Source organism: Ranitomeya imitator, chromosome 1 (assembly GCF_032444005.1).
Source record: "Ranitomeya imitator isolate aRanImi1 chromosome 1, aRanImi1.pri, whole genome shotgun sequence".
NCBI lineage: Eukaryota > Metazoa > Chordata > Amphibia > Anura > Dendrobatidae > Ranitomeya > Ranitomeya imitator.
This window is the reverse complement of record NC_091282.1, coordinates 781,338,408-781,351,487: the sequence shown is the minus strand read 5'-3', so window position 1 is coordinate 781,351,487 and position 13,080 is coordinate 781,338,408. Positions and strand designations below refer to the sequence as shown.

At 47.8% G+C, this 13,080-nt stretch overlaps 1 protein-coding gene across 5 annotated transcripts in view; it reads right to left on the bottom strand.

The window, feature by feature from the left end:
- The window catches only part of RIN3 (Ras and Rab interactor 3), a 66,024-nt gene that overhangs the window by 16,608 nt on the left and 36,336 nt on the right, over positions 1 to 13,080 (bottom strand). For all 5 annotated transcript variants that reach the window (XM_069736967.1, XM_069736993.1, XM_069736958.1 and 2 more), the window contains exons 6-7: positions 1,458 to 3,203; positions 602 to 910 (exon numbers count right to left, since the gene is read on the bottom strand). In XM_069736967.1, the coding sequence (XP_069593068.1) occupies positions 602 to 910; positions 1,458 to 3,203 (2,055 nt within the window). The remainder of the gene's footprint in view (positions 1 to 601; positions 911 to 1,457; positions 3,204 to 13,080) is intronic.

Sequence of the window (13,080 nt, the reverse complement as noted above, 5' to 3'; positions counted from 1 at the left end):
ACAATACCCAAATATTGTGGTTTGTTCTGATGAAGAGGTGTGATCATCTCGAAGTGCGTTGACATAGGCGACTAGATGCGTTTTTCTATGTCAATGCGTTTCGAGATGATCACACCTCTTCATCAGAACAAACCACAATATTAGGGTATTGCGGTTTGTCCTCATGAAGGGATGTGATTGCTTTGACAAATAAAACCGCATCTGGTCTATCGTATATTGGATCCTCGGCAGCGCAGGATTTATATCCACTTCCATCTCCAAGTTTACACACTGTTTTGGTGGATCTGCAGCAGCCATCTTGGCTTAAAAACAAAAAAGGGAGTGAGACTTTCACCCCCCCAGGTGAGCAGACCCTGTTTTGCTCTTTTCTTACTAATCCGGATCCCTATCACACACTTTGTCATTCCAGTTTTTGATATAACCACAATTCTAGTGGAGTGACACCGCACTCCTCAGATTTGATCTCCACCTCTTACTCCAACACACCCCTCTATTAACACTGGCCACATAATGACTGGTTTTTAAGTATAGGCCACTGCTTTGTGCATGCCCCAGCCACGTTTTGCCAGCCAGCCCCTGGGTTTGCCATATCAGTAGTTACCTGGATTTCCTGCCGCCATGGAGTCATAGATCAGCTTGCACGCCTTCAGAAGGTAGGTGATCTTCTTCTCTGGGGAATAAGTCTTGTGCATAGTTCCAAACTTGTGCAGGATTTTCTCCATAACGCTGCTGTCTGGCACACTGGTGGTGACGCCCAGCTCGGTGGTGGTAGTCTCCTGGATGACCTGTTGGTTCTCCGTGAGCAGCCGCAGCGAGCCGTCCTTGTTGTGGATCTCACGCAAATAACATTCAATAGCCGATTTTAGGGGCTTCAGGACGCACTTACACAGGGCGGCTTCCACTATGGCATCTGCATGGAAAGAGTGGGGAGATTATAGTAAAGTGACGAGTGGATATACAATGTAACATACTGCCAATTTCTATTCTTCATTCATCAACATGTCCAATAACAGCAACAGAATCTTTTCTAAAGGAAATGGTGCAACCTCCCCTGACAGCCAGATATAGTGTATAAAAGGGAGAAGGCAGATATTCCCTGGTCTCATGCACAGGACAACTTCACTACAGGCTCCACACCTACCTGTATCATTAGGGTGGAGTGGAGGCACATCTACCACTCCTGTTCGGACCACAGCCAACTAATCTGCCATTTGTCAGGAGATCTTTATCTGTAGACTAATAAATATCTGCTATGTGGTTGATGGTGAATACACACAAGATTAGCGGCAGATGTGACTAATAAGCTAACGGCCAGGAATATGCTGCAATCACATGACTATGGCTACCATTACACATGGGACATCACCACAGGTCATACGTGGTCGACATTTCTCTACAATGACTCAAAATCCCCACAATGTCATCTGATCGGCGCCAATCCAATCCTTTAGTCTTACCTATCTTGTCATCGGTGTAGAGGGTATAATCCACAATGGACTTCAGCTCAGTGCTCTGCACCAGGTAGCTTTTTAGTTGGGTCATCATGAGCCGAATCTCCTGAAGCATCTCCGTGCTGGAGCTCTGTTTGGCCATCATCTCCAGGCTGTAAGCTTTATAGTCCTGGACCAAGTTCCCAAAGTAGGAGGCTTTATCATGAGCCAACTCTGTGATCTTCTTCTGCAACTTGCGGTCTGCTGACATGAAGGCAGAGAAGACGTGGGTAATGGCCACAATGGACAGTCGGTTCTTGGCCCTGTCCAGCATGAAGGAATGTGACTTCTTAATTGAGGCGCTAGTGGGTGGCTCAGAGTCTTCATCTGCGCTGCTGGTAGAGTAAGTGTCTGCCTCTGGGTTCGGCAATGACTGCTCTGAGCTATGTGAAGGCAAAGGTGGATTGGAGGCCCTGTGCATCGGGGAGGACAACCGCTTATTCCGGGACATTTTGCCTTTAACCACATTGATTTTGTTTTCAGAATTTTTTAAAACATTTTCCATCTCCAAGACACGTTTGCCATCAGATTTGCCTTTATCTGGTGGCACTGAGGATGACCTACCGCTGAGTTTCTTCTTTCTGGGTGGTGGGACCGGGCAAGTCTTCTTTCCGTTTTCCCTCGGCTGCTCCGCCAACGTCCCGAATTTGCTTCCAAGAGTTGCAGATTTTTCAGCAACCTGCCTTGAGCTTGGTCTTGCCTCAACTTCATCCTTTACTGCATTAGTACTGGTCACATTCTCAAGAACCTTACTAGATTGTCGCCTTCTTGGCACCGCTGGGGGAACCCGAACTGGAGACAATGTTTGGGGTCTTTGTTGTGGAGGGGAGTTGTTATCAAACACGTTGATTTTCATGTTTTTCAAAGGTTCCTTAAGAAGGTCCACGTTAGCGGAAGAAACTGGAGATTCCTTAGTCTGGGGGACTTCTTTGTCTGTGGTCTGAGAAGTAAACGAAAGCAGGGTAGATTCTGACTGTGATGGAAGAGAAGAATCCAGGCTGGAATCACTCAGAGAAAGAAGATCTGGTGAAGAGACCAGGGGAGGATCCGATGGAGGAGATCTAGTGGGATGATCAATGAGAGAAGAGCAGTCTAGTAGATCCACAGGGTTGGGTATAGAAGTCGTAGGTGGCAGACATAGACTTTGAGACAGAGAAGGCTCAGGTGGGCAACATGGAGCAGGGGTCTCAGTGGCAGCAGACACAATATGAGTCTCTGATAGAGCAGGCTCAGCAGGGGTCCCAGTTGGAGGACCCTCAGGAGTTGGAGACTTTCTTTCAGATGTTGATGGTCTTGACCACATCGGAGAGTTTAATGCATGTGAGGCAGAGTCTGGACAGCTATAATTTGAGGGTGGAGCAGATGGTGGAACAGAGGGCAGTGGAGGCTTATGTAACGCAGGGGGAGGAGGCGGCGGTGGCGGTCTCCGATGCATGACTCTGGACCGCTGAATGTCAGGTTTGCCAGTACAGTGAGGAAGAGGAAGTTTCTCAGAGGAGTTTGTGTTGCTACATTCTTCTATAAATATTGGACTGACAAACCACAGACGGTCATTTCCTACAGAAATCTCAATCTCGCACGTACAGTCACTAAATTCGCCTGAACCCTCTCGCACGTGCCCAGTGTCGTTACTTTGGCGATTCCCAGGAGCAGTGGAGTTCACAGACTGAGAGGAGCTAGAAAATCTGTCTTTTAGGGCAGAACTCCAGAATCCTGTGCAAGAAAAAAAAATATATGAAAGGAATGGAACATTTAACAAATCTTGGGTCCAGTGACGTGCGCCGCAGGTAGAAAGGTGGAGGGTGCCGGCGTCATATCACACAAAGCTCCCTGATGGCATCAGCACTGCCACTGTTCTGCAGAATCAGGAGCCACACAGCAGATGGAGGACACAGCCGTGGGGCTGCGCTAGTGAGGGAAACCGGAGACACATGTAAGGCTACGTTCACATTAGCGTTGCGCGCCGCTGCGTCGGCGACGCAACGCACGACGCACAAAAAACGCGCGCAAACGCACGCAAAAACGCTGCGTTTTGCGACGCGTGCGTCGTTTTTTGACGAAAATCGGACGCACGAAAAATGCAACTTGTTGCATTTTCTTGCGTCCGACGCTAGCGTCGGAAACGACGCACGTGTCGGAAAACGCAACCAAAAAAACGCATGCGTCCCCCATGTTAAACATAGGGGCGCGTCGCCGCTGCGTCGCCGACGCAACAGCGACGCACATTAGCGGAACGCTAATGTGAACGTAGCCTAACCAGCATCATCGGATGCGTCTGGTGCATGCGCAGAACTAAGAGCAGAGCTCATGTACTCCACACGTGTGACACGCTCATATCCACTACAGCACAAAGAGCCAGCAAGAAAATCCCAGCAGCAATTGACTATTACATAGCAGTGATCTAAGTATTAGGATGACATCCAAAAGTTACAAAATAGCTCCTTAAAAGCTGTTCTTCCTGTTTCCCAGCAACATAACCTTAACCCTCCCTGGGTCCAGCAGCGAGTCTCCATCGCTGGTCCCAGTGTCCATTATTGGCTGCAGACTATAACAAAGCACAGCGACTCGGTGCTGGCAACCTGGGCAAATATTATTATTATATGAGCTCAATTATTGACAGCAGACATCGGAGCAGTGATGGGGATGCTAGACTCAGAAAGAGTAAGGAAATAAAAATAAAAAAACCTTTGTTGTAGAAAAACCATGGCCTTTAAAAAGTTAATGTAGTTTTAATTAAAACTCTGGGCCCAAACATCAAAGGCTTATTGCTGAAAACTTCACCCAGCCCCCACTAGTGATGATACAGAGATACATGATAAGATTCAGCCACCACTAGGAGGAGCTCCCTGTATACAAAAGATACAGTGGGGGAAATGAGTATTCGATTCCTTGCTGATTTTGCAAGTTTGCCCACTGACAAAGAAATGAACAGTCTATAATTTTAAGGGTAGGTTAATTTTAAGATTGAGAGATAGAATATCAAAAATAAAATCCAGAAAATCACATTGTATAAATTATATAAATGTATTTGCATTGTGCAGTGAGAAATAAGTATTTGATCCCCTACCAACCATTAAGAATTCTGGCTCCTACAGACCAGTTAGACGCTCCTAATGAACTTGTTACCTGCATTAAAGACGGCTGTCTTACATAGTCACCTTAATAAAAGACTCTTGTCCACACACTCAATTAATCAGTCATACTCTAACCTCTACAACATGGGCAAGACCAAAGAGCTTTCTAAGGATGTCAAGGACAAGATCATAGACGTGCACAAAGCTTGAATGGGCTACAATACTAGAAGTAAGACGCTGGGTGAGAAGGAGACAACTGTTGGTGCAATAGTAAGAAAATGGAAGAAAGGGCGTGGCCTGAGAGTCCATGTGAGCGGACGTGCGGCTGTGAGCTCCCGCCGCTGTATATCTAAAAATCCTGCAGAGCCGCTGCTGTTTGGTCCCTGAGGGGGCTTACCGGCTGCGGGGAGACTTGTGGAGCCCGGGGGCACTGAGCGGTAGCGCTGGAACCGGCGAACATGACAAGGAGACGGCAGAAGGACGCAGGAGTCGGGGATGCAGGCGCAATCCAAGATGGCGCCGACACAAGGGAGAAGGCGGATAAGGAGAACGCCGCATGCAGAAAGCGTATGGAGGTAGCGGCAAAGCTCCAGCAGTTTGCGAGAGCGGAGGCCGCAGAGGAGGGAGCCGGAGCTGATACCGAAGAGGAGGAGGAGGAGAGCCCAGCAGGAGAACATGAGGTACAACAGGGGAGAAAGGAGAGTAAAATGGCGGTGGCAGAAGGGGGACCCGAGGAAATGGCGCCAGAAGCTGAGCCTACCTTAAGAGATGTTTTTGCGCTAGTTTCTTCATGTAAACAGTCTCTGACCTTACAGATACAGGAGGTTAAGGGAGACACAGCCCAGATAAACGCAGCCATGCAGAAGATTGACAAGCGTGTGGGGGAGGTAGAGGAGAGAGTGAGCACTGCAGAAGACCATATAGTGCAGCTGCAAAAAGCAGAGAAAAAGTTCACTCAAGCAATAGCTGAATTGGTGGCGAAAAATGAGGACCTTGAGAACAGGTCCAGAAGAAACAATATTCGCATAGTGGGCATCCCTGAAAAAGCTGAAGGGAGGAATCCAACGGAATATATTGAAAACTGGCTGTTAGAGACTTTTGGAGATATGGCGCTAACAAAAGTGTTCGCGGTAGAGAGAGCGCATAGGGTCCCACCGAAACCACCTGTCCCTGGAGCGAATCCCCGTACCATGCTCGCCAAAATTCTAAATTATAGAGACAGAGACATTATCCTGAGGAAGGCTAGAGATATGACGGATCTGACAGTTGAAGGCCAAAAGATTGCTATCTACCTGGACTATTCTACTTTGGTGCAGAGACAACGGATGATGTTCACGGGTATAAAGAGACGGCTGAGGGAGCTGGGAGTGCAATACTCCATGATGTTTCCAGCAAGACTGAGGGTGGTGGCGTTTGATAAAATTCATTTTTTTCAGAAGCCGGAGGAAGCTACCCAGTGGATCGATATCAATGCTAAAAAGCTTAAAGGAAAAGGAGACAAACTGTGGGAAGAGTCTGATTTTGGTTACCTATTTGTCAGTGGGCATAGAGTCATGTGATTGACAAACTAGGGGGTATGGGTGGGGAAGAAGGGAGCTGGATTGTACTCAGTTAAAGTGAGAGTGTAACGGCTGCTGGGAAGGAGGGAGGAAGGGTAAGCGGCATATTTTAAGTGTATGTAGGTTTCTTGCGTGTGTAAATAATTCTACGTTAAAATACTTTGAGACACGTTATTTTTCAAAATGTCTGAAATCCTGTTATGTACAGTGGTGGGAGGAGGGTTGGGAAGGTAATGCCAAACGGAGTGTTCGCTATGGGCAATGATGCCCCATTCTTGAAAAGAGGTGGAAAGGTTAGATGTGAGGGGGGAAGGGTGGGAGGGGGAGTTGGGAGGGGGGGGGGGAGGTTAGACAGCTCGTGCTCAAAAAAGATGATACTTTGAGTGAAGATGAGCCAAGTGATGGGGACCCGCTTTAAGATTTTGTGCTGGAATGTGAGAGGTCTAGGGGAGAAATCCAGACGTGCCGCGTGTTTGCAACATGTAAGAGACCAACGGGCCTCAATGATTTGCTTGCTGGAGATGCATTTGGTAAGGGAAAAGGTGGATGTCCTGAATAGACGGTGGATCCAGAGGGGATATCATTCTACCTTCTCCACGTATGCAAGAGGAGTCTCAATCTTGGTTCCAGCGGGAGTTCAGTATGAGGAGGTGAAGGTATATGTGGATGTGGAGGGGCAGTACGTACTAATACGGTGTATATTGTATGGAGTGATGTTGTGTGTTGCCGCGATGTATATTCCGCCCCCTACTCTAGCAGGAAAATTAGAGAAGTAATGGAGCGAGTGGAAAGATGGGGACCGACACCGTTAAAGGGAACCTGTCACCCCGTTTTTTGAGATTGAGCTATAAATACTGTTAAATAGGGCCTGCGCTGTGTGTTCCTATAGTGTATGTAGTGTACCCCGATTCCCCATGTATGCTGAGAAATAACTTACCAAAGTCGCCGTTTTCGCCTGTCAATCAGGCTGGTCAGGTCGGGAGGGCGTGGTGACATCGGTGGTTCTTCCTCAGCTTTACGTTGGTGGCGTAGTGGCGTAGTGGTGAACAAGCAGCGCGCGATCTGCGCTGTAATCCCTTGCATCGGTGGGGGCGGCCATCTTCCTGGGGCCGCGCGTGCGCAGATCGAGTGCTCTGCTGCACGGGGCTTCAGGAAAATGGCCGCGGGATGCCGCGCGTGCGCATTAGAGATCGCGGCGGCCATTTTCCTGAAGCGGCATCCCGCGGCCATTTTCCTGAAGCCCCGTGCAGCAGAGCACTCGATCTGCGCACGCGCGGCCCCAGGAAGATGGCCGCCCCCACCGACGAAAGGGATGACAGCGCAGATCGCGCGCTGTGTCTTCACCACTACGCCACTACGCCACCAACGTAAAGCTGAGGAAGAACCAGCGATGTCACCACGCCCTCCCGACCTGACCAGCCTGATTGACAGGCGAAAACGGCGACTTTGGTAAGTTATTTCTCAGCATACATAGGGAATCGGGGTACACTACATACACTATAGGAACACACAGCGCAGGCCCTATTTAACAGTATTTATAGCTCAATCTCAAAAAACGGGGTGACAGGTTCCCTTTAATAATTATCGGGGATCTAAACAACATCTGTGATGAATATTGGGACAAAAATAAAAATACTCAGAATAGGTCGGAGGGACACATAACAACATTTGGCACCTATATACAGGAGATAGGTATGATTGATCTTTGGAGGGTCAGACATATTGGGGAGAGAGGGTACTCATGTTATTCACCAGCGCATGCCACGCTCTCTAGAATTGATATGGCTCTGGGTAACAGGATCTTAGACACACTGGTCGGGGAGGTGAGATATCTGCCAAGGGCCCTGTCAGACCATAGTCCAATTGAAGTAGAGGTTAGATTGGAGGGGGCACGTTCGACAAGTGGGAGAGAATGGAAGATTCATCCCAATTGGTTACAGAGTATTGAGTTGGAAAGTATAGGACGGGAGGTGGCGGAATTCTCTCTCTTAAATGATGGAAGCACTGATGCTCTTACAATCTGGGATGCAATGAAGGCGTATCTGAGGGGACTACTGTTTAGAGACATTAGTAGGTGTAAGCGGAGGACGAGGGAGGCAGAAAAAGCGGCAGTTGAGGAGTTGAAGGAAGCAGAAGACGGGATGGCCACACTGGGAGCCCCTGAGGCAGAGAGAAGGATGAAAAACGCACAAAATCATTTGGAAAAAATTCTGTTAGGCAAAGCTGAGAGGAAGCGGGATTTCCAAAGGGTATTGTTTTATCAGGAGGGAGAAACAGTGGGACATATGCTATCGGTAGTGGCTGCTACTCAGAGAGGTTCTTCATATATACACTCTTTGGAATCTGCAAGTGGAGGTAGAATAACGGAAACGCCTGAAATCTTGAGGGCCTTCGCGGACTTCTATGCAGATTTGTATTCCTCTCGGTTTGGTGAATCGGTCGAGGACACATTGACTTTCTTGGAGGGTCTGGATCTGCCGAGACTGAATGAGGCAGATAGGGAGAGCCTTGAGGCCCCTATCACTGAGGAGGAATTGAGTCGGGCATTGATGTCTATGACTAATGGGAAGGCGCCTGGGGTTGATGGGCTACCCGCTGAGATCTATAAAGGTTTGGCAGAAGTGTTGATTCCTAGATTAAAAATGGTACTGGAGGAAGCTAGGTCTTGTGGGTGCTTGCCAGCCTCTATGAGAGAGGCCATAATAGTGGTTATTCCATAGGAGGATAAGGACTTGGGGAAACCGGAGTCGTACCGCCCAATTTCTTTACTAACTATTGATGTCAAGCTTCTGGCCAAGGTGTTGGCTCTCCGCCTCTCTAGTGTTATTGCGAGTCTGGTGCATTCGGACCAATCTGGCTTTATGCCTGATAGATCAACGGCGATCAATTTGCGGAGATTATATGTAAATTTGCAGGTAGAGTCTGATAACTGTGGTCGAAGAGTGATTGCATCGCTAGATGCGCATAAGGCGTTTGACAGTGTTGAATGGGGATACCTCTGGCAGGTGCTGGAATGTATGGGGTTTGGTCCGCAGTTTGTGGCCTGGATACAGCTTTTGTATTCATTACTGTCGGCTAGAATTAGAGTAAACGGGGAGCTGTCTCGACCTATAGAGCTGGCTAGGGGTACTAGGCAGGGATGCCCGCTCTCACCCCTCCTGTTCGCTTTGGCTGTAGAACCTCTTGCTGCTAAGATTCGGCAGTCTGATAGGGTCCCTGGGTTTAGGTATGGGAAAGTAGAGGAAAAAATAGCGTTATACGCGGATGATGTTTTGCTGTTCCTGGCGGATCCAGACGATTCACTAAGAGGGGCCATTGAAATTGTTGAGAGATTTGGTACTGTGTCGGGACTAACAATTAATTGGGATAAGTCGGTTCTTTTTAGGGTGGATGACGTAGGAGAGAATGTGAGTGAAGATTTTGGGGATGAGAGGCTAAAGGTGGTTTCCCAATTTAAATACCTTGGAATATGGATTTCGGTGCCAATTGCGGAGTTCCTGCAAAGGAATTTGACTCCTGTTATGGGGGTACTCAAGGCGAAGGTTGATGCCTGGAATAAACTACATCTATCGGTCGTTGGTAGGGTAAACCTTATTAAAATGTTCCTGATGCCAAAAATTCTATATGTTCTACATAACGCACCAATTTGGATCCCTCGGGGGAAGTTCAGGCAGATTAATGCCCTCTTTAGAAATTTGATATGGGGAAGACAATATCCACGTATTAGCCTGGAGACGCTTCAGCGACCCAAGGAAGATGGTGGTTTGGCTTTGCCCAACCTGGAAATATACTTCCTTGCGGCCCAGAGCCAGCATTTGAAGGGCTGGGCGCGAGGGGCGTCATCCAGTGCAGTACAACATCTAATGGAAGAGGTGACGGACCGACGACCGGTGGTCAGGTGTTTGGAGGATGGCTCCTTGGGCGCTTTGGGGAGAGTATACCCAACCCTGTTCCTGATTCGCAAATTATGGAATAGACTAAGGCAGATTCGCGGGGTTACAGGGTTGACTAAATTCACACCGATATGGTCTAACAACAATTTAAAGGAATTTGAGGCCTTGGGGGGACTGATGGAATGGCAGAATAAGGGAATTTGCTTTGTTCACCAGATAATCCAGCAGCAGGCATTGAAGTCCTTTTCCCAATTGCAGGTAGAATTTGGTCTGCGATCCACAGGGGAATATCAGTATGCGCAGATGAGACATGCCTTTAGAGCTCAGAATAAGAAGGTTGATATCAGGGTTCAAGATGATATAGTTTTGTGGGCAGCACGGTGGCGTAGTGGTTAGCACTGCAGCCTTGCAGCGCTGGGGTCCTGGGTTCTAATCCCACCCAGGACAACATCTGCAAAGAGTTTGTATGTTCTCTCCGTGTTTGCGTGGGTTTCCTCCGGGCACTCCGGTTTCCTCCCACATTCCAAAGACATACTGATAGGGATTCTAGATTGTAAGCCCCATCGGAGACAGTGATGATAATGTGTGCAAAAGCTGCGGAATATGTTAGCGCTATATAAAAATAAAGATTATTATATAGTGTTGGAGTATGTGTGTGGTGATGGGACTACAAGGGGAGTTATTTCCACTCTGTATAAAGACCTTATGCACACGTTTTTGCTAGATTTCCCTATAAAGGCGAGAGCTAAGTGGGAGAGGGACGTAGGGCCGATGGAGAATGAAACCTGGGAATCGGTGATGGAGTGGGTTCCGCGACTATCCTTGAGTGAACCATATAGACTCTCGCAGCTATATATTCTGCATAGAGTATATAAATCTCCGGAAGTGCTATACAAAGCGGGATTGCGTGCCAATTCTGAGTGCCCGAGGTGTGCGAGTGAGAAAGCAGGAATATATCACATGATGTGGACGTGTCCTAGGCTGGCTGCTTTTTGGGTGGTGGTTTTGAGCCGGGTTGAAGTAGCGTATAAGTGTAGAGTTCTTAGAGACCCGATAGTATGCGTGCTGGGATATGTGGAAGAAATTGGAGTTGACAATACTTGGAAGATTGCAATCGCTAGGCTACTATACATGGCCAGGAAAGTAATAGCACGAAATTGGATAAATGTGGAACCACCTGCGAGAAGGGAATTTCTCCAATATGGTAAACATGGTCTAAAATTGGAAAAGGGGGTGTACAAAAAAAGGGGGAAAATAGAAATGTTTAATAAAATGTGGTCTCCTTGGCTTGAATTGGATTGAGGAGTATAGACGTCGAGTTTCTTAAGACCTGGATAAGGATAAATTGCACGAGGCAGAGAAGGCCTCAGTGGGGTGAAGATTGGGATTGAGCTGTCTTAGGGGGGAGGGGGGTAGTTGGGGTAATGTTGGGGTTTATTAAATAAGAAAATGTGTATGTGATACACATGTGAGGAAGGTGAGAGATTAGCCTAAAACTACACGGGGGAACTTGTTAATGATCTCAAGGCAGCTGGGACCACAGTCACCAAGAAAGCCATTGGTAACACATTACGCTGTAAAGGTTTAAAATCCTGCAGTGCCCGCATGGTCCCCTTGCTCAAGAAGGCACATGTGCAGGCCCGTCTGAAGTTTGCCAATGAACACCTGGATAATTCTGTGAGTGATTGGGAGAAGGTGCTGTGATCAGATGAGATAAAAATTTAGCTCTTTGGCATTAACTCAACTCACCGTGTTTGGAGGAAGAGAAATGTTGCCTATGACCCAAAGAACACCATCCCCACTGTCAAGCATTGAGGTGGAAACATTATGTTTTGGGGGTGTTAATCTGCTAAGGTCACAGAACTACTTCACCGCATCAATGGGAGAATGGATGGAGCTATGTACCGTAAAATCCTGAGTGACAGTCTCCCTCCCTCCACAGGACATTAAAAATGGTTCGTGGCTGGGTCTTCCAGCAAGACAATAACCCAAAACATACAGCCAAGGCAATAAAAGGAGTGGCCCAAAAAGAAGCACATTAAGGTCATGGAGTGGCCTAGCCAGTCTCCAGACCTTAATCCCATAGAAAACTTATGGAGGGCGTTGAAGCTCCGAGTTGCCAAGCGACAACATCAAAATCTTAATGATTTAGAGATGATCTGCAAAGAGGAGTGGACCAAAATTCCTCCTGACATGTGCGCAAACCTCATCATCAACTAAAAAAAACATCTGACTGCTGTGCTTGCCAACAAGGATTTTGCCACCAAGTATTAAGTCTTGTTTGCCAGATGGATCAAATACTTATTTCTCACTGCAAAATGCAAATACATTTATATAATTTATACACGGGATCAAATACTTATTTCCCACACTTTTCATGACAACATTCTGCCTGCAGCCACCACTAGGGGGAGCTCCCTGTATACAGAGATACATGATAAGATCCTGTCTGCAGCCACCACTAGGGGGAGCTCCATGTATACAGAGATACATGATAAGATCCTGTCTGCAGCCACCACTAGGGGGAGCTCCATGTATACAAAGATACATGATAAGATCCTGTCTGCAGCCACCACTAGGGGGAGTTCCCTGTATGCAGAGATACATACCGTATATACTCGAGTATAAGCCGAGATTTTCAGCCCAAATTTTTGGGCTGAAAGTGCCCCTCTCGGCTTATACTCGAGTCAAGGTGGGTGGCAGGGTCGGCGGGTGAGGGCGCTGAGGCATACTCACCTAGTCCCAGCGATCCTGGCGCTGTCCCTGCCGTCCCATGGTCTTCGGTGCTGCAGTTCTTCCCCTCTTCAGCGGTCACGTGGGACCGCTCATTAGAAAAATGAATAGGCGGCTCCACCTCCCATAGGGGTGGAGCCGCCTATTCATTTCTCTAATCAGCGGTAACGGTGACCGCTGATAGAGAAAGAAGCTGCGGCACCGAAGACCAGCTGTGACAGGCAGAGGGAGCCGGACAGCTATGGGGAAATAATGATCTATTTTTATTTTTGAAATTCACCGGTAAATGCTGCGTTTCCACCCTAGGCTTATACTCGAGTCAATAAGTTTT